Here is a 21951-nt window from a genome sequence, read left to right as displayed (position 1 = left end):
ACTGGTTTGACCTCTCTCTGGCAGTTTCCGTTCGCTCAGGAGGGGAATTATCCTTTTTGGGGCAAAGGGAGATTGCCTCCCTTAACCCTTAAGGGATGGGCTAATTATATATCATGCAGCCCCAAAGACCGGTTGGCCAATTTAAGAAAAAAAACAAATCAATGGAAAGCAGAAGATATGCAAATGCACGTGGTGTAAGAAAGAAAATGTTAACAAATTTTCCCTAACTTCCATGGGAAGTTGAAAGTGACTATTTACAACCCTGTGTGGGGCCTATTTTACAAAACACTCGTAAATTTTACCAAGTTATACATGTTTTTCATAATAATGTATTTGATTTTATTTTGTAAAATTATAATTACAGCTCAACTAATATCATAACAGATAAGAACTAAAATCAGAAACAAATTCTGAGTATATTTGTTGTAAAATATTTACGTAAATTTACTGAGATCGGGAGATGCTGTAACTTTTTTGGAGGTATACATGTTTTTCAAATTATGCACTTTTCTTTGCAAAATTACAATTATAACTGACATCGTATCATAGAATTTGCAAAATTACAATTATAACTGACATCGTATCATAGAATTTGAAAAATTACAATTATAACTGACATCGTATCATAGAATTTAAGTACTAAAACCAGCAGCAATCTCTGAGTATATTTATTAGCAAATACAGGCAGTCGGTTTCTGACCGGTTCGACTTCTGACGTTCGAGGATTCTGGCGCTTTTCAAATATATTCATCGAAATTATTTCAACTTCTGCGCATGTTCGGGGGTTTCTGACGGCGTAAATGCGCCCCGATCCGGCCGGAAGAAATATGGCCCTAAAATGGCAGAATAATCATAATTTGAAGGTTTTTGATGCCAAAACTCAATAATAATGCAGTTTACATCGTTTTCCAATGCACCAGAGCATTAAAGTAAGGTTGTCTTATGATTTTTGGCGATTTTCGGCGATGTTCGACTTCTGGCGATTTTCGGGTTGACGGCGCAGAGCGGAACCCCGTCGTAAACCGGGGACCGCCTGTAAATGAAAAAGACCTCATGGGAGAGAGAGGGCAAGACATTCCCCCTTCAAGTCAAGAACAATACTGATTTCATGAGATGCCCAATGCTTGAGCTGGGCTGAATTCTAAAGTTGCCACAATTCATTTATGGTCCATTGAAGTGATGGAAGCTCTTTCCCACTCGATACAGCCAAATCGTTTGGCATGTAGTATTAATACTCCTCGGAGGGGATCCGTCCATCACTCAAAACTGTTTTAGACCTCATGAGGGGATCCGTCCATTAAGGGTTAACCCGTCTTGTTTTTCAGGTGTTGTGGAGCCTGGGAAGTCAAGTATTGAGGGTTTGATCTACTACTTGAAGGCTTCCAAAGACCTTCCAGAACTGCTGCCACCATAACTGTGACTACAGTACTGCAGTCTACAGTTGCGGTGTCTACCTGTTCAAGGGCCATCACTACGTCGATGAAACATTAGATCATGCCTCCAGTAGTGTACCTACTAGTGTTGCCTCTGCATCATCTTCACTTGGTAATGTCCGTCTCCACACCCTGCTGTTGAAAGGCCTGCCGCGACCAGCAGAAGAAGTCGAAGAAGCGGAATCGAGAATCATCATTGTCTTCGTCTTCATCTTCTTGTGTTGTCACCTCCTCCCCTTCTTCTTCCAAAGCTAGCAAGCAGAGGAAGAAGAAGGCTGCCTCTCCCAGCCATAAGGAGTCCCGTAGGGCTTCTGATGGTCAGTCTTCTTCCACGGAAGAGGCTGAGGGATCTCTTGTTTGCTCTCCCACCCTGTCTACAGACGCAGGAGCAACTGCTGCACAGGGTTACATGGACCCCCATGGCACCAGTACTGGTCCCGGGAATTCACCTTCCTGGGGCGGTAAGGATTCTTCTACTCCTGCATGCAGTTCCACGGACCCCTGTAGTACCGGTACCAGTCCTTGGAAGCCACCTTCCCGGTCCAGTAAGGGTCCCCAGTCTAAAAGACCTAGGCCCGACCCAAAGAGAGAGAGTGAGTTCAGAGCCTGGAGGCGCTCACTCACCCCTGCCTGTTCTCATATGGGAATGGTACCAGGGTCCTGGAACAGTGACGCCGGCCTACCAGTCCGCTCACTTGGGAAAGGCAGGAGGAGGTCCCCCTCCCGGTCTTCTACTGTAGAGGCCCCAGCTTCTAAAAAGACTGTAGCATGTCTTTGGGACAGCCCCTTCCACGCTTGCATAAATAGGACTGCTCTTCCCTGGACAGCCCCCGTCCACGCTCTCATGAGCGGGACCGCTCTCCCCAGGACAGCCCCTGTACACGTTCGTGTAAACAGGCCTGTTCTGCCCGACCCATACAGCCATCATACACGTGGGTCGACGACCGCCCAAGGCCTTACTCACCCGCCAGGGCTTCAGCCTCCGGCAGGTCAGGTAAGGGTGCTAGGGTCTCTCGCCTGTCCTCTCCACCATTTTCGGAGTTTTCCATGAACCAGGAGCTGGACAGGCCTAGGGTTCAGGACTAGGAACATTCACACTTCCATTCCATCCCTACCACAGAAGCATATGCTCTAGGTTCGACCCTTGGACCGGACCAGTTGTGTGCTCAAGTGCTAGAGAGATCACCAGGGGGCTCTGGCAAGCATCCCTCTCCTGCAGAGGCAGTAACCCTGGGAGACCATGACCTGGAAGGGCTCGAGTGCCCTATGCCCCAGGACTCGGACACCCCCAAGTCTCTGTGGGTTTGCCGTGTTTGTGACTTGCTGAAAGGGCCTTGGACCAGGTGAATTCTCTTGTGTATTAGCAGGACAATGCACATAGGTTTAGTCGATCACGCAAGACACTTCCTCAGCTTCTCACTTACCAGGGAAAATATTTCATTAACTTTGAGAGTCCTTTGCTGACCAAACAGGTTGTCCCAGACCTGGTTCGCCTGTGTCGGGGTCCGTTGTTGGACTGCCTCCATGCAGAGGTAGTTTCCCTGTCGCAGCTGGAGGCAGCAGGAATAGAATCGACTGCCATGGCAGCATTCCAGATGGTCTCATGGATGGATCTTTGGTCCCTGAAGTGGTCAAGATTGCTTCTTCCTCTTCGGGTTCTCGTAATTCCGAGGAGAAAGCCACATTCAGGAGGCTGATGTTGTCTGGAGGCAGAACCATCTCTTACTTAGTTCACCAGACAACTAACCTGTGGGCGAAACTGGTGCTTGAGAGGAGAGATGCTGTCTTGACTCAGGTCACCAGGCTTTTTGGTTCTGAGTTGGCTTTGGCACTCAGGAATGGACTGGTAGTGGGTTCTGCTTCCCTCTTCCCTAGAGGAAAGGTGGATGCCGCAGTGGACAGGTGAAGGATCGAAAATAATGATCTGCTTGTTCACTAGGCTGTGGCCAAGATCTCCAGGTCTTTGTGTGACACTGCAGCCCGACCTTCAAGTCAGGCTGGCCCTTCCTCTTCAGGTCCTAGGAAGTCCCAGGTGTCCAAGGGCCCCCCACAGGAACACCCAGTCTTCTTTTGCCCCTGCTAGGAAGGGTGCTCAGCAGCATTCCGTTCAGCCCCCTGCCCATCCGGGGAAAGGGGCAAGGGTAAGAAGAAAGGGAGGATGCTAGTGTTCCTCCCCACCTGCTGCCATTGATGGTTGGGTACCTGTCAAGCCATTGGGCAACATGTCAGCAATTTGGATTGGAAACCTTTGAGTTCCTGCCACCCCTCACCAATGCTCCAGTCCGCTTCCAGACATTTGCTTCCAGCTCACTGATAAACCTCGCCCTATGGGAAGAGGTGAAGGTGATGCTGAAGAAGACGCTGTAGAAGTCATGATAGATCAGTCTCCAGGGTTTCTGCAGCTGTCTTTTTCTGTAGAGAAGACAATGGGTGGCAGGAGACTGGTCATAGGTCTTTCTCTCCTGAGCTGATTTGTTCGCCAGGCTCGGTTCAAGTTGGAAACGGTACAGTCAGTACTTGATGCTATCAGGGAGTCCAACTTCATGCTTTTGGTGGACTTAATGATGCATATTTTTGAATACCCACCCACCAGTCCTCTCGCAAGTACCTCTGATTTACCTTCAGGGAGACGATGTTCTAGTTCAGAGTACAGGCAGTCCCAGGTTCTGACGGTTCCGACTTCTGACGTTCGAGTTACGGCCTTTTCAAATATATTCATCAGAAATTATTTCCTGGCTTCGACGCATGTTCGGGAGTTCTGAGCGGCGTCACGCGATCCACGACGGAAGAAATATGGCCCCAAAATGGCAGAATAATCATAATTTGAAGGTTTTTGATGTAAAACTCAATAATAATGCAGTTTACATCGTTTTCAATGCACCCAGAGCATTAAAGTAAAGGTTTTTCTTATGATTTTTGGCGATTTTCGGCGATGTTCCGACTACGGCGATTTTGGTTGACGACGGCGCAGAAGCGGAACCCCGTCGTAAACCGGGGACCGCCTGTACTTTGTTTAGGGCTCTCAACCACTCCCCAGGTATTCACCTACGTTCCTGTTCACATTGGATACACCCTTCTGGGGTATCTCAACGATTGGCTAGTCCAGGTGAGCTCTCGTTTTCTATTGCCCTGGGGCAGAGACCAACTTCTCGAATTTTGTCGCGACCTAAGAGTCCTGATCAATTTTGAGAAGTCCGATCTCACACCTAAGCAGAGGGTAAAGTATCTGGGCATGCTAATAGATATGGCAAGAGCAAGAATCTACCCCTCAGACTGACGTATCAGCAGGTTCAGAGAGGCAGCTCAGTTGTTCCTGTCTCGACAAGACCAAGCAGCTCGGCAGTGGCAAGTTGATTTTGGTCATCTGTTGTCCTGGGAGAAGTTGGTCCCTCATGGGCAGCTTCACCTTCGTTCACTTCAATGGAGGATGAAGGGGTTTCGATCTCCGACAAGAAACCAGTTCTTCCCAATTCATCTCTTGGAGGCAGTAAGGAAGGACTTATCCTGGTGGCTAGGAACCTCAAAATAGTAGTGCCATTAGGCACTCCCTCTCCCAAGATAATCTGTTTTCGGACACATTGACTAAGGGATAGGCTGCACACCTAGAAGAGTTGCTGGTTTTAGATTTGTGGAACTGGAACGACTGACACTTCCACATCAGTATTCTGAAACTCAAGGCGGCATTTTAGCCCTACAAGAGTTTCAGGATCGGGTGATGAGGCACTCCGTGGTGTTGATGAGTGACAATTACACGGTACGTAGTGGCATACGTCAACGAGCAAGGGGCGGGGGACTGGTTTCCCTTCAGCTCCACATGTTGGCTGTGCAAGTGCACGAGTGTTAGGTAGCACACTCGATAGAGCTGTCATCCAGGTACATTCTGGGGAACTGGAACGTAGTGGCAAAGAAGCTCAGTCACCAGGGTCAGGCAATAGCAACATGGCTGCAACACCCAGACATTCTGGAAAGATTTCCTAATCTTTGTTACCTCCCAATCATAGATCTCTTTGCAACCCAGCACAACAGGAGCTGCCGGTGATCTGTTCTATTGTTTCAGAACCATGGGCAATTATAGAAGACACCTTCCAACACCCATGGGACAATCTCGAGGCTAACGCTTTTCCTCTGTTTTGTCTGATTCGCCGGATGATTAACAGGGTCATGATCACCCCGAATCTCAGGTTAACCCTGGTGGCTCCCAAGTGGCCACATGCTGAGTGGCATCCAGACCTGCTAGTTCTACATTCTTAGGTACCGACAGAGATTCCCCCTTGGCACAACCTGCTATGTCAGACACACATAGAGAAGTATCACCAGGATGTGGAAGGTCTGTCACTTCACGCCTGGAGACCATCCAGCGTCTTTTGCGAGCGAGGGGTTTTTCTCGCCACACAATGACACAGGTATCTGGATACCAGGGGAAGTGGACCGTCTCCTGTGGGTGGTGTTGTCAACGTGGTCTCTCTCCAGTAGGAGCTACTCTTCAGCAGGTAGCAGACTTCCTCGTCCTTCTTCGCCGAGAGAAGCTTCTCTCCGTCTCAGCTTTTCTGGGGCTACAGAGGGCAGTTGAACATCCCATATGTTCAACTGCCCTTGGCCAAGTCCTTCACTTGAAGGGCATCGATTTCCCTTCCTCATGGGAGATCTACATGCTGTTGCTAACTGTTAGCATACCCACCCGTCAGGAAGATCCCTGGTTTTCCACTGTAGCGCCTTTGGGGTCAGGACTAACCATATCACCTACTGATACACAGTGTAGTCGAATTTGTTTGAGATCATGGCAACAATGTTTTAAGAATAATGTCTCTGATGACCACCCTGTAGGCTACATTCGGAGACTTCTTCGAAAGAGACATTTCCTGAAGAAGGCCAACGATGTACTTACTTTCCTAAGATCATGTGACCTAGGAAAGGAGTGTGGATTTGCCTTTTTAATGAGGGACACTAAAATTATTCTCAGGCCTTGTAGGGAGATTGGTTTGTTTGTGCTAGGGTGTGAGAAAGTAGAACTCTCTGGGATGTTTGCTGTGACCTCTAGGTAAACCTTGGGGGAAGGTGTGACAATACTACAACCAAAACAGCATGCTTAGGTAAGTCACTGTAGAACCATTTCCTAAAACATAAGTTTATGTTTAGTTTCTTGTTCTTTTTTACCAAAACCTAAGGGGTATTTGGAATAAAGAATGGGGCTTGAAACTTGTGGCTTGACCTCGGACCAGAAATTTTTTTTTGGGGGGTGTTGTTGGGATTAAAATTTGAGCGCTTAAGCCATTTCATCACCTGTCAATTTCTTTTTTAAAACCCCTTTAGGATGAAACAAGTGACTACGCTATCAAAAAACAGGTTTTGACATAGAAAAAAACCTATTTTTGGTAGTTGCTGTTGAGTCCTCAAAACCCACCCACTTCCCTGACGAAGAGGTAAGGGATTTGGACGAGGAAGCATCCTGCATTGACCAACAGAAAGTAATGGTTTCTTGGTCTCCGCACCAATCCATTGTCAATAATATGGTGGACTGTGCGTGCACATTAACCACTTCCTCTTCTTGCAGGTTTTGGCAGAGGAAAGAACCAAGGTACAGCTTCACTGTAAAATAAGGGAAAGAGCCCTCTTATCTTTGAGTCCATTACGTACTCCATCACCTGTTATAGTGTTTACCATTACGACACAATACCTGGCCACGAGACCAACTAAAAGAGAATTCTTTAATATTAGTTTGGTCAACATGGAGCTCTGACAGACCCATGGAAGGTAACTCCTTGAGGACTTGACAGCGACTATCAAAAATAGGTTTTTCCTACGTCAAAACCTGTTTTTTACATCATTTGACTGTATGCTTTTGCTACTAGATATGTGAAATTTAGTATTTCAGTTTCTTTTATTTAGAGAATGTTTTTAGTTCCACAATATTGAAAGCATATATATATACTTTGTTCTTAAGTCTTTGATTTAACTTGTAACTTTAGATATGTTTTTTCAGCTGTGATTGTTTGCTATGAACAGTGTGGAGAGCAGAGGCCACCTGCAGACAAAGCATGGCTTTTGTGGTTTGGAGATTATCGAATAACAATGGTAAAACATCAGTTTCATTTTTTTTTTTAACTCTTAATGTCCATTTCTTGTCATTATGAATTGCAGATTTAAGTACTACTAGAGGTACAACTTTTGTATTTATTTAGTATTGTAAAAAAATCCTTGAACAGTCATGGGTGTTAATTAAAGTTAAGGTGCTGTCATTTTAGGAAGTTAAATTTTTTCTCAGGAATGTAGTTTTGAAATTTATACCAAGAGTAAGGGACACAATATACGTCAGTTTTAACAGAGAAAAACCCCCATGGAAAAAATTTAAGGTTTTGCTGACCTAAAGATTTGTTGTATTGAAAAGGGAATGTTTTTCAGGGTCAAGAATTATTATCAGGTTTAACTTCCTGCCCTCTTGAATGGCAAGGGCCAACTGTATTTAATATTTTTATGTAGGAGGTTCACATACAAAGCTTGGACTTCTGTAATCCTATCTATTAAGGCGGCCATACACGTACGCGACTGGCGCGCTGATTTCATAGTGATTGGCGCGAACCGGTCAGTCTTTAACGTGTATGTAGGCTATTGATGCCAGTCCTGTCGACTGACCTGTCCCGTCGTCATTTCAGCATGTTGAACTGACTGGCGGCGTGATGACTGGCGCGTCTTGCACGGGCCAACTCCTTTTACATGCTTTTATTTAACCTTCCCTCTTCCATCCCCTTCCTCCTCCCTCGCCCACCCCCTCCCCCAGCACACGATCAAGTGTTAATTTAGCTGTGGCCTTCCCCCTCCATCCCTTCCTCTTCCATTCCCTTCCCCAGCCATTCCCCTTCCCCTTCCCAAGCACATGATCAAGTGTTAATTTAGCTGTGTCCTCACCCTCCCTTTCCCTCTTCTATCCCCCTTCCCATCCCCTCCCCTTCTCTCTCCCCCTTCCGGAGCATACTATCAAGTGTTAATTTAGCTGTGTCCTCCCCTCCCATGCACCACCCCTCTCCCCCTTCTGGGTATCGATCAAATGTTAATTAGCTGTATCCTCCGCTCCCCTTCCCTCCTCCCCAAGCACCCACGATCAAAGGTTAATTTAGCTATCCTTCCCTCCTTCCCTCTTCCATCCACCTTCCCCTCACTTCCACCAGCCCCTTTCCCACCCCCTTCCTCCTCCACCCCTCCCCTCCATCCCCTTCCCATTTTCCTCCCCTCGCCTCCTATCCCCTCTCCTTCCATCTTCCCTCCCCTCCACTTCCCCCTTCCCTCTTCCATCCTCCCCTTTCCTTCTTCATCCCCTCCCATTTCCTCTTCCCCTCACCTTCCTACTCCCCTCACCCTTCCCCCTTCCCTCCTCCTCCCTCGTAAACAGATATCAATTTAGATTAACTTTGCAGTTATACATCGGTTACAATTTCTGTCAAAACTAAAAAAGTACAAAAATAAAAAAAATATTAAAATGCACTATACAGTAAGCATTAATTTTTTGACTTTCAGGATTTTCTTACAATTAATCATGTCTAACAAAAATATAAGCGTGGGCGCCAAACCTGGAAAGGAAATGCTACAGGAACAGAATATAATTTTTTGATTTATTGTAGCATTTCCTTACATGTTTGGGTTACGCTTTTATTCCCCCAATAGACATGATTAATTATAAGAAAATCCTGGTGTGTCTTAAAAAAAATAATATATTTACTTTTTATGCATTTTAATAAAAGCGTGTTTTAATTTTTTAATTTTTATTAAGACCTAGGCTGATGGATAAAAAATAAAATCACTGTTCTTTTTCAATCCAAATTTGTTCTAACTTGTTCAATGATACAGACATAAATATGTATGTTTAAGGCTCATTGTGCATATCTGTAAATCTGCATTTGCCTTCATTTTGATATATATGTGAAATATCTCGCTACACTGTACGCTAACAAAACCATCTGAAATACAGTAGCCTACAATAAAATGTCATTGAGTATATATAGAAAAAAAGATGAAATATACAGTAGTATAAAGGAGTATAATAGAATAAAAGGTCTCGAAGGTATCATCAGTCATTCTTAAATAATTTCTTTTCTCTCTTTCTCAGCCATGACTTCCTTCACCCATACTTTACGCTTTTTCTTGCAAATTTCATGTTCGTATTCTCATTATTGCATTAATCTTCCTTTGCTTGGTGCCATGCTTTAACACGACCTAAATCAAAGAGTGGAAACTCACTATCAAGACAGTACAGGACTGCCCTCTTGAAATATGTGTCGAGCTAGTCATCTGCGTGTGTGGGCAATACCCAAGAGGACTGGAGCGTGCGCTAGTCCCGGCAGGACAAACCCGATGCCAGTCGCGTACGTGTATGGCCAGCTTTACTCTTGACTTCTTTATGGTGACCTGAAGAGTTTGATCATAGATGAGAGATGAAAATTGGAGAAAGGGGTATTAAAGAAGATGGATACAAAAGGAAGATTAGGTCAAATGGAACACGTGAAAAGTAAAAGTCAAAGTAATGTAGTGGGCTGAAGGGAAAGCACAAATAACATTTAGGACTGTATAGTAGCCCTTTGTTGGCCGACTCGGTAGAGCTTTAGACTGTCATTCGATGGGCCGGAGTTCAATTCCCATGTCGGTTGATGAAGAGTTAGAGAATTTATTTCTGTGATAGAAATTAATTTCTCGCTATAATGATGGTTCGGATTCCACAATAAGCTGTAGAGTCCGTTGCTAAGTAACCAAATGGTTCTTAGCCACATAAAATAAGTCTAATCCCGGGCCAGCCCTAGGAGAGCTGTTAATCAGCTCAGTGGTCTGGTAAAACTAAGGTATACTTACTTTACTTTAGGACTGTATAGTGTACCACTCAAAGCACCACTGTAAGTGGTATCCCCTACAGAACTAAGAGTTTCAGCTTGGTTTAGTCAGATTGTTTTATATAGTAAATTGTAAATAGGAGGCCAAAACAGTTCAGGTGTATATTTCTCTCTCAGACTTTCACCTTTTTTGTTTAATGATGACATTTTCCATAGTAGGATACACCTTGCCTACTGCTATTCATTATCAGTTCCAGACCTAGTCCCTCTTTCTTGTCTAAACATATAGGCATGTGTTAAAGCATTATTTTTATACATTTAATTTTTCTTTTGCATACTTCTTTTTTTACAAATGTAAGAATATAATGTTACTTTTTCAGGTGCCATTGTCTGCCATCAAGGATTTTGCAAAGTATTTCCAAGGTACTTTTGTAAATATATACAATCCAAGCTACAACTCTGCTGTCTTGGAATGTCTCAAGGTAAGGTAAATTATCATGAAGAGGTTGCAAAATTATATTGATGCTAAGTCTTGATATTTAAGGTAGCATATTCACCAGATTCTTTTATAGTTGTTACCATGAATGATAACCATTTCCTCAGCTTTACATTTGAAGCCAAGGCGTAAAGCTAACTATAGTTATTTATAATACAAACATTAATTTATGAATGGTTAGTCATTACCATCATCACCATCCATTTATAATGGTGGAGGTTCAGTGGTTTTTTCCCCCCACTGTCTTTTGTCTCACGCACTTCTGCTTGAATTCATGTACGATTCAGACCTTTTTTATTTTAGTAATTTTTTCCATTTTGTACAAACAGTTTTGTCATTTCAGGAGTGCAGACAGCAGTCTGGATTGGAAGAACTCACCCACAAGAAAGCTTATATAAAGTGGGGAGAAAATGGCTTGACAGGCTTAAAGAACAAGGCAACTGGAAAAGGTAGAGTATTAAAGCAGTTGAATATTTTGTGTTCATCTTTTAACCCCCAGTATTAACTCAAAATTAAAAGCTATAGACTCGTTAATTTAAGTCAGATTTGGTAATTTCACACACCTTTCAAAACGGCCAAATGCAAAGGACCTTTTGTTACATCTACTGTGGCGGAATTCAAACCCACAAACAAAACAACAAACAACACTCACCTGATCTTGGTTGCTGGAGATGGATAAAGACATACGTAACAACCACCGCATAGTAACCACAAACACAACAGGAAATACAAAAAAGAAACGGAACACACACACAAATAAACAGCACACCAACAAGAAGACCAACAACTCCCAGAAAATCATCGACAAAAACCTCCCAAGAACCACTGACCGGCACTAGCTCTGACTAAAGACTCAAAAAAAAAAAAAAAAAAACTCTCTCTCTCTCTCTCTCTCTCTCTCTCTCTCTCTCTCTCTCTCTCTCTCTCTCTCTCTCTCTCTCTCTCTCTCTCTCTCTCTCTCTCTCTCTCTGGCGTTGGGAAATGCTAAATAAAAACAAATTTATTCATCCCTCTATATTTCTCCCCCTTTTAGCATTTCCCCAACCAACACCTTTCACACCTCTTTCAAATAGCCTTCACACGCAACACCCACGGATGCTCACTAGCAGGTCCTCTAGGATCGCGTTGGGCATCGCAATCACTCTCTCAGAATCATTCTCTCTTCTAGCAACATTCAAACTCACATCTTCTCCTCCATTCTCTCTCAGATTCACGCTATCTTCTTCACTATTACCACTCTCAATTTCATCCACAATCTCATCTATACCCTCTAACTCGTTCCCAAATACCTCCCCCAATTCTTCAACTAACCCATCCCATTCGCTCATTGACCTTTCCAATTCTTGCAACGATTCATTCATGCTTTCAATCACCGTATATTACTGCACGCGCTCTCTTACTCTTACACTTTCCCTCACCTCCAACCGTTCACTAACCCCTACCGTTCAGTCAACTCAGTTATATCAAACCCGCATATGCTATACGTTCTATTCATACCATCCCATTCATCCATTGTGCACGCTTTATCACTCATTTTCACTTTGGCACTCACACCCTATCACACAAATTTTTACGACCATTCAGTTTACTTACGTTCTTCCTTTCTTACGTCTCCTACCATACTCTATCAAAACAAATTGCTGATCCTCATGCAACAACCCCTCACGTACATGCACGCATTCGCTTGCATCCTGGAGGATCCACCCATTTGAACCCCTTCACACTCAGTTTCCCGAATTCGCTGTCACAGTCACCCTCTTTCGTCTACATACACTTGATACATGCTCTTCCATTCCACATTCGACACACACTTCGCTCTTGGTTCTAAACACATTCTCGCATAATGCCCATTCTTACCACAGTTGCCACATATTACATTCACTCGGTACCCTACAACCATTAGCAATATGACCCACCTGTCCGCACCTGTAGCATTTTAACCCCTATCTTTCGTGACACTCCCTTACCAAATGTCCCGATTGCCCACACCGAAACACGCCCTAAAGCCACCTACACTCATTCTTTGTATGTCCTTCCTTTCCCACATCTAAAACACTTCGCTCGACTTCACTCATGACCTTCCCTTTGTACACTACTATCCCTAACCCGTCCAACCCGTTGTTCCCTTACAAACCACCATTCATCCTCCCTGGCACCTCCACATTACTTGCTCTTACACTCCTATCTATTACACTATCGGCCATTCTCATTGGGCCCCTCAACACTGCATCCCTAAAGCTTCCGAACTCTGGTACCCTCTCATCTACCCCAGCCCTTACACTTACACTTCTGCTCTCTTTTATAACCCTGTCAAGCTCATAATCTTCTACAATTTCCAAAATTTCTCCCCAAGTCAACCTTTCATTCGTCCATCTTTTCTTCTCCTTCGCTCAAGTTCAAAATTCTCTAACTCCATCTGGCACTGTCCCTAACAACTTCCATACTAACTCCCTTACATTCATCTATCCCATCATCCCCAAACTTCTTCCTTGCCAACGTCTCCAGCCTACAAGCATACAGTGACAAGGTTTCCCCAGCTTTCATTCTTGCCTCATCAAATTCATTCTTCCTCTTATACTTAACATCGCTTTCATATGCCTCGCTTGCTCAACTAGTCTAGCTTTCACCTTGTCATACTCAACATCCCCACATTCATAATAACCCTATACATATCAAGCAAAACCAGTCAAATATTCTCCTAATTCTCGTGCCCACACTCTCTTACTTTTCCCATACTTATCCTGACAAAACCTTTCATACTCCCTAAAGAAATCATGCACATCCCTACTTCCATACTCATTATACTTTTCACACCAGGGTACCTCCTCACATACATAGCCTTTCTCACTTCTTTCTCACTTTCGCTACTTTCACTCTGTCCTTTCATACCCTCTTCGAATACAAAAGAGTCCACTTCTGCACTTACATTCATCTTACTCATTACACTCTTCTTCCCCTCTTTTTATCCACTTTTATCCACTCACCTCCATCCACCTCACTATCACTACTGCCTTCACCCTCTCCCTTCTTTCCTGCCTTTCCCACTTCCTTACCCTTCTTACCAGTTTCCTTTCCTTTCCCTTCTTCCCTTTTTCTTCCCCTGACTTATTCTTATTTTCCCTCCGTTCCTTCCCTTGCTTTTCATTCCTCTTTTCCTTACCCTGCCTTTCATTCTCTCGTTTCTTACTTCCTATTTCCACATCACTTTCATCACTCACGCTTCCATTCACTTCTTCCTCCTTTTCTTTCTCTCTTGCCCCTTCACCGTTCCAGAGAACCTGCCTCCAACAGCCCCTTCTCCAAAAACACCCTTGAACATACCTTTCACCATTTCTTCCACACCTTTTTCATCATTCCTCCAACTTTTTTATCCACCCTCTCTTCCATTCTCTCTTCTGACTCTTTCATCTCCCCTTTTATTTCTTCTTTTGCACTTCTTAGCATTCCTCCCATCTCCTCCAACTGACTCCTCAACCTCATTCTCCTCCTCAGCCTCCCATTCTCCTCCTCCAGCCTGCCCTGGAGTTCCCTAACCACTCGGAGTTCCTCTCTCAGTTTCTCTATCTCACTCATCCTGACCTCTTACTCTCCTCGACCCACCACAAACAATCCTAACGGCTATTTTACAACAGCCCCACGTTGGGCGCCAAATTTATGTGTGAATTCAAACCCACAAACAAAACAACAAACAACACTCACCTGATCTTCGGTTGCTGGAGATGGATAAGGCCGCCAGTAACAACCACAACCCAAACAACCACAAAACACAACAAGGAAATACAAAAAGAAAAAGAAACGGAACACACACACGAATAAACAGCACACCAACAAGAAGACCAACAACTCCCAGAAAATCATACGACAAAAACTGTCCCACACAAGAACCACTGACCGGCACTAGCTCTGACTAAAGACTCAAAAAAAAACTGCCTTCAAAACCGAAAAAAATCCTCACACATATTCCACAGACAGACAGCGCCGTAAACAAACTAACGACCTCATCCCTCTTCCAACAACCGAAGCACTCACTTACGACAATTACTCTCTCTCTCTCTCTCTCTCTCTCTCTCTCTCTCTCTCTCTCTCTCTCTCTCTCTCTCTCTCTCTCTCTCTCTCTCTCTCTCTCTCTCTCTCTCTCTCTCTCTCTCTCTCTCTCTCTCTCTCTCTCTCTCTCTCTCTCTCTCTCTCTCTCTCTCTCTCTCTCTCAAAACGTTGGGAAATGCTAAATAAAAACAAATTTATTCATCCGTCTATACTACAGTATGAGTGTGAAGAGATCTCTTAAATGGAGAGTTCCCAAAAAGTCAGTATACTGTATAATGATCCTGTTAGTGTGCAACTATTGAAGCATCACACTAAGCACGTAACATTTGACAGTTATAGTAGAATGGAAACATAAGTCGTTGTGCTGCTATGTTATAATACTTAACATACATAACATTTTCTCTCTCTCTCTCTCTCTCTCTCTCTCTCTCTCTCTCTCTCTCTCTCTCTCTCTCTCTCTCTAACTAGATTTAAAGATTACTTTTATCTGAAAATGTATTGTGCTTATATTCATTTAATCATTGTTGATAACATTTTGATAGTTATGGTAGTATTGTTGTCTCCATTATCGTTATACAGTTATACCCTGAACTTACGTGAGGTTAGGTTCCAGAACTCCTCGCACAAAGTGAATTTTCGCGTAAGTTTGGCACGGTCTCTAAAAATACTAATAAATGCTTATTTTGAGTGTTTAAACAATAAATATGACCTTAATCATGCTCCCAAAGTATTAAGATAATTTTTCAATGAAATTAAAGTTACTGTTTTTTCATTTAAAATTTAGCTTAACCCTTAAACGCCGACTGGATGTATCATACGTCGACTAAAATTGTCTGTTGGGTGCCGAGTGGATGTACCGTACGTCGACTACAAAAAATTTCAACCTTTGGTCAACTTTGACTCGACCGAAATGGTCGAAAAATGCAGTTGTAAGCTAAAACTCTTACATTCTAGTAATATTCAATCATTTACTTTTATTTTGCAACAAATTGGAAGTCTCTAGCACAATATTTCGATTTATGGTGAATTTTTTAAAAAAACTTTTTCCCTACGTCCGCGCCAGAAATTGTTTAGTCATGTTGTCGTAATGTTTGCAACCGTTTATATTAGTCATTACATAAAGTTTTATATGAAATGTGCGCAATTTCATGTAGAATACAACAGAAAATAACTCATGGTTGTAGCTTTTATCAGTTTTGAAATATTTTCATATAAATCACGATAACTGCCAAAATTTCAACCTTCGGTCAACTTTAACTCGACCGAAATGGTAAAAAAACGCAATTATAAGCTAAAACTCTTAGATTCTAGTAATATTCAATCATGTACCTTCATTTTGCAACAAACTGGTAGTCTCTAGCACAATATTTCGATTTATGGTGAATTTCTGAAAAAAAACTTTTCCTTATGTCTGCTTGTGCGTAACTCAGCCGAACATCTCAGAAATTCTTTTGTCACGTTGTCGTGAATGTTTGCATCATCTTACATTAGTCGTTACATAAACTTTTATATATGAAAATGTGCGCAATTTCATGTAAGAATACAACAGAAAATAGCTCATGGTTGTAGCTTTTTATCAGTTTTGAAATATTTTCACATAAATCACGATAACTGCCAAAATTTCAACCTTCGGTCAACTTTAACTCGACTGAAATGGTAAAAAAATGCAATTGTAAGCTAAAACTCTTACACTCTAGTAATATTCAATCAATTAGCTTCATTTTTCAACAAACGGGAAGTCTCTAGCACAATATTTCGATTTATGGTGAATTTTTGAAAAAACATTTTCCTTACGCTCTGCCATGTAACTTCGGCCGAACATCTCAGAAATTCTTTTGTCACGTTGTCGTAATATTTGCACCCTTTTATATTAGTCGTTACATAAACTTTTATATATGAAAATGTGCGCAATTTCATGTAGAATACAACAGAAAATAACTCATGGTTGTAGCTTTTATCAGTTATGAAATATTTTCATATAAATCACGATAAATAGAAAAAATTCTACTTTCGGTCAACTTTAACTCGACTGAAATGGTCGAAAACTGCAATTGTAAGCTAAAACACTTACAGTCTAGTAATATTCAATCAATTATCTTCATTTTCCAACAAACGGAAAGTCTTTAGCACAATATTTCGATTTATGGTGAATTTAAAAAAAAAATTTTTTACATCCATGGCGTTAATTCATGCATCATTTTGTGATAATATTTTCTCTGTGTTGCTTTGATCGTTTTACAATTTGTTATATACCAAAATCATCGCAATTTAGTGTACAATACAAAAAAAAAATAACCGTTAGCTTTAACCGTTTTGCTCACAGTGCGATTTGTATAAAATTATATATGAAAATTTTTTTGCGCTGTCATATATTTCAATATTTATATATGATAATGATATTTTTTCATTTCTGATGGTTGCATACTAAACTTCAGGGAATGACAAAAAGGAGCAAAATGAACTCTTAATCTTAAAAACTAAAGCGTGCTGTGATTTTTTAAAAACTTTTTTCCGCTTTCGGCGCTAACTTTTAACGCCGCTGGCATACGGGAGACGTTTTTGTAAATAGAGGCTCGGCGTTTAAGGGTTAAGAGAGTGAAAGTATTTATGAATTATTATAGAGAGAGAGAGAATTGTTGTCCTTACATTAGGAGAGTGAAATTATTTGTGGATTATTACGGAGATAGAGAGAGAGAGAGAGAGATTACTTAAGAATCCTTTGACCTGCTATCGGCAACACTCCCCCATCCTGTCACATAAACTAGACATATTTGACAGCTTTGCCCTTGAATGAGTTCACAAAAGATATGGGAATGATATTTGTTTGTTTAAAATACGTATCACATACATAGTATAAGTTTTGTAATTACAGTTATATTATTATTATCATTATATTATTTAATTTTATTAATATTTGAAAATTATTACTTATTATTAGATAAGTGATTAATTTATCATACAAAACTAATAAACATATGTATACATGTACCATAAAAATTCTCTCATCTCAGGAAGAGAGAGAGAGAGAGAGAGAGAGAGAATGATTATTTTTATTATTTAATGGTATTTAATGTACAGTCATATTTCGAACTTACACGAGGTTAGGTTCCAGAACCCCTTGCGCAGGGTGAATTTTCGCGTAAGTTTGGCATGGTCTCTAAAAATGCTAATAAATGCATATTTCTCAAGTTTAAACACTAAACATGACCCTAATCATACTCCCAAATTATTAAGTTAACTTTTAAATGGAATCAAAGTTACTGTAATTTCATTTAAAAGTTAGCTTCGTACATTACCCTTAAAAAAGAGAAATAAATGGTTTACATAAAAATTGAGAGTTTTAAGAGAATTTCTCTCTCTCTCTCTCACCGATGTAGTTTTAGAATCGTCTCGACCTCTTTTTAACAACTCCTTTATTCTGCGTCTCTTTCTCTTTGTTCTGAAATGCTTTTTCATGAACAAACAATGTTTTATATTTTGACTAATACAACTCTTAGTTATTATGTCTCTATGTTTTAGAACATATTTGCAACACTAGTGCATTTACACTTCGTAGACAATACAGGTCAAATTAGATCAATTTAAACTATCTGCTGTACAGGTAAAGACGTACAGAGAATTAATAAGTTGTAAAAATGTGTGAGCGCTAACTATGAGAGAGAGAGAGAGAGAGAGAGAGAGAGAGAGAGAGAGAGAGAGAGAGAGAGAGAGAACCAACACGAGCAGTAAAGAATTGCCTGGTTCAGGGGTTGTCCTTACTTAAGAGAGTGAAATTATTTATCAGTTATTACGGAGACTGAGAGAATAACACGCGAGAGGGAGAGAGAGAGAGAGAGATTGTCCTTACTTGAAATGTCAAGTTATATTATTTATGAATTACAGTATTACGGAGAGAGAGAGAGAGAGAGTTAGCTTAATACATTACCCTTAAAAAAAGAAATAAATGGTTTACTTAAGAATATAGTGTGTGAATCTCTCCCCCATTCCACCAATATATTTTTATAAGTCTTCTCAACCCTGTTTTTACAAACTTTTATTCTGTCACTTTCTCTTTGTTCTGAAATGCTCTATGTCTCTATGTTTTAGAACTGCGCAGTTACAGTTTGTAAACGGTACAGGTAAAATTAGATCAATTCAAAATTATCTACTGTACAGTTAATGACATACTGAGAAACAGTGCTGTAATATGTAGGTTGGCTAACTTCTGGAAATGAGAGAGAGAGAGAGAGAGAGAGAGAGAGAGAGAGAGAGAGAGAGAGAGAGAGAGAGAGAGAGAGAGAGAGAGAGAGAGAGAGAGAGAGAGATAACAGTTGTCCTTACTTAAGAGAGTGAAATTTTTTTTTATGAATTATTCGAGAGAGAGAGAGAGAGAGAGAGAGAGAGAGAGAGAGAGAGAGAGAGAGAGAGAGAGAGAGAGAGAGAGAGAGAGAGAGATTTGACCACTGATTAGCAACACTCCCATTCTTGTTATGTTAAATTACATGTCTGACAGCTTTTGCCTTCCACCTTCTTATAAAAGATGAGGGAAGAATTTGTTTGTTCAAGATAATACGAATTTTGTATTACAGTTTTATTAATAATAATATTATTATTATTATTATTATTAGTATTAGTATTATTATTATTTGAAAATTAGTACATATTATTACTTAAAAAGTTTATTTATCATACAAATAAACATACCTGTTTACATGTACCATAAAAATTCATCTCACTAAAAGAAAGAGAGAGACAGAGAAGTTATTACTTTTAATAATATTTAATGTTATTTAATTTACAATTAAAAGCTTGAAAACTTATAAATTACATAAAAAAATTAAACAAACACTTTTGCAGGGTTTCTCAGTGTTGCAAGTTCGAGGTATTACTGTACACAAAAGCTTGAAAGCTTATAAATTACATAAAAAATTAAACATAAACACTTTTGCAGGGTTTCTCAGTGTTCGCAAATGTTCGTGTTTCTGTGAAAAACTCATGTATAACAACTAGTTAGGTTCCAATGAAAAGTTCGTGTATCTGTGAATTCTCGCAACTCAAATCACGCAAGTTAGGGGTATTACTGTATTTTGTACGATCAGTAGTGTTTTACCACTGGGAATGTTTTAGAATGTGTGGAAGTGTTTGTAAGCTTTTTTTTTTTTTTTTTTTACTCTTGCAGGCGAGTATTCTCAAAATGTGGCCCGATGTCTCAGCCGCATTCGGAAAATGAGGTTACGAGAAAAGTTCTCCACTTCAGAGGCTTCATTCTTTCCCACATCAGCATCCAATTCTGGAGACTCATGTGCAGAGGAAAGGGGTGTTTGGAAACCTAAAGGTGATATTAGCAGTTGAGATGCTTACATTTTACTTTAATGAATACTCCAAAGATTTCCTTGTAAATTTGCTATGAATAACAAAACTGTCTATAGTAAAATTTTATTCATTTGGATTATGTTGCGCTGTTTTATAATGACAGTTGCCATTTTTTATTTTGCTTGCATTTTATAAATGATGTAAAAGAATCTGTATCTGAATATTAAATGACGAGGGCTGGTTTTAGAACTATAACATTTCTGTTACTTATATTGGACTACTAGCAAATAAAAGTACAGTACCTGCATATCATTTGTAAATTATAGACTCGGATATTACGTTCAGATGGCCTATATTTACCGCATGAGATGCAAAGGCAATGCAAGGAAAGTAAAGGCAATTTTGATGAGTTGTGACTATAGAATGTCAAGTTTCATGGTCACAATGCAATAGAAAACTCATAACAAATGAATATATTATGGAGAGATATATGGTGTTCAGTAGCCAGGCAGATCTCAAAGATTGAGATATTTAGATGGTTTGGACAGATGGCAAGAAGGGATGAAGAACAGTTAGCTGTACAGGTAGTGGATGTTGGAGTAGCAGGAAAAAGAAAAATATTTGTACATAAATGTTAGATGTTTTGTTTCCTTGTACTGTTTATATTAAGCATTGGTTGAATAACATGTGAAAATTTGAAACAAATACCGTCAGTCATAAATTCATAATCTGAGTCTGTATTGTAAAGTGGCCTTATACTGTCAGTGCTCTCCTCAAAGCCTTTATGGATTTTGTTTTAAAGAAAATTGGCTCCGTGAGATTCTGCATAGGAGGGGGCTGATAGCTTGACATAAGAATTGCTAATAAGTATAACAGTATTTTATTCTTGTTACTTGCTTTAGATTAATTATAGTGTCTTTTGAAACCTGAATACTTATGCTTTATTACAGTAAGTTCAAAAATGGAAAACAAAAAACATGAGCCAAAATGAAAGTTGAAGTTAGCCAAAAATTTATGATGTCTTTACTTCAAAATCCTGAAATTTGGTTTAATAATGATTTAGTTATATGTAATTAATTAATTACTTAATTTTTTCTTTGAATTTAGCTGCCTTACTGAAAGCTGTCCGAGATGGTAAGCATGATATAGAAAAGCTCTGCATTGCTTGTGATAGAATTGACTGTGAAGTAGTTGCCCCTCATCCCTATTTTCATGGTGGTACATGCAGTGCATGCAAGGTAAATATTGCGAATTCATATTACTGATAATTATAGTACATTTTTTAAAAAGTTTTAGCTTATAAGTACAGTAGAGTATTTAAAAAGCTTTACAGTATACTCTTTGTAGTGAAAATGTAAAAATAGGAAATGATGAGGTCAGTTTGCTGCACCTGCATATATATTTGCAGACTGTTGTGGTCACTTTTCATTTGCTTTCATTGGCTGAAAAATGGACATATTCACTTATTCTGTAGCTGATTGTTTCACTGCACTTGCACTTCATCATAGCTCTTGTACCAAAAAGCCATTGTTATAATTAGCTCTTTAATGCACCTCAAAATTATCCTAATGGTTCATAGAAGGACATGGTTTCAAACTTGTTTGTCTGTATGTTTGTTCACAGTACGCTCCAAAGTTCCTGTGCTCTACTTAGCTGTTTGTGACTTATTTTAGGTACTATATATATATATATATATATATTTTTTTTTTTTTGCCTTATTATTGTATTTTTCCTTTAAAGGTATAGGTAGATAGCTCTTGTTTATAATTAATTTGTTGATAGTCATTTGCTAAGAATTAATTTAATTATTTCCTTTCTTTGTTATTTGTACAAAGAATGAGGAATGACTAGTATTATATTAGGAATACATTTT

General features: G+C 40.3%; 1 protein-coding gene across 7 annotated transcripts in view; it reads left to right on the top strand.

Moving 5' to 3' along the window:
• LOC136833386 (DNA (cytosine-5)-methyltransferase 3A-like) overlaps positions 1 to 21951 on the top strand; it is a 332296-nt gene that overhangs the window by 204694 nt on the left and 105651 nt on the right. For all 7 annotated transcript variants that reach the window (XR_010851452.1, XM_067095457.1, XM_067095458.1 and 4 more), the window contains 5 exons: positions 7414 to 7505; positions 10627 to 10728; positions 11086 to 11191; positions 19945 to 20100; positions 21186 to 21316. Coding sequence is in view for 6 of the 7 variants with exons in the window: in XM_067095457.1 (XP_066951558.1) it covers positions 7414 to 7505; positions 10627 to 10728; positions 11086 to 11191; positions 19945 to 20100; positions 21186 to 21316 (587 nt within the window). In the remaining variant the exon portion in view is untranslated. The remainder of the gene's footprint in view (positions 1 to 7413; positions 7506 to 10626; positions 10729 to 11085; positions 11192 to 19944; positions 20101 to 21185; positions 21317 to 21951) is intronic.

The sequence above is a fragment of the Macrobrachium rosenbergii genome, chromosome 51, assembly GCF_040412425.1.
Source record: "Macrobrachium rosenbergii isolate ZJJX-2024 chromosome 51, ASM4041242v1, whole genome shotgun sequence".
In the NCBI taxonomy this organism is placed as follows: Eukaryota; Metazoa; Arthropoda; class Malacostraca; order Decapoda; family Palaemonidae; genus Macrobrachium; species Macrobrachium rosenbergii.
Note: the sequence above shows the minus strand (reverse complement) of the source record. Positions and strands in the feature narration are given on the sequence as shown.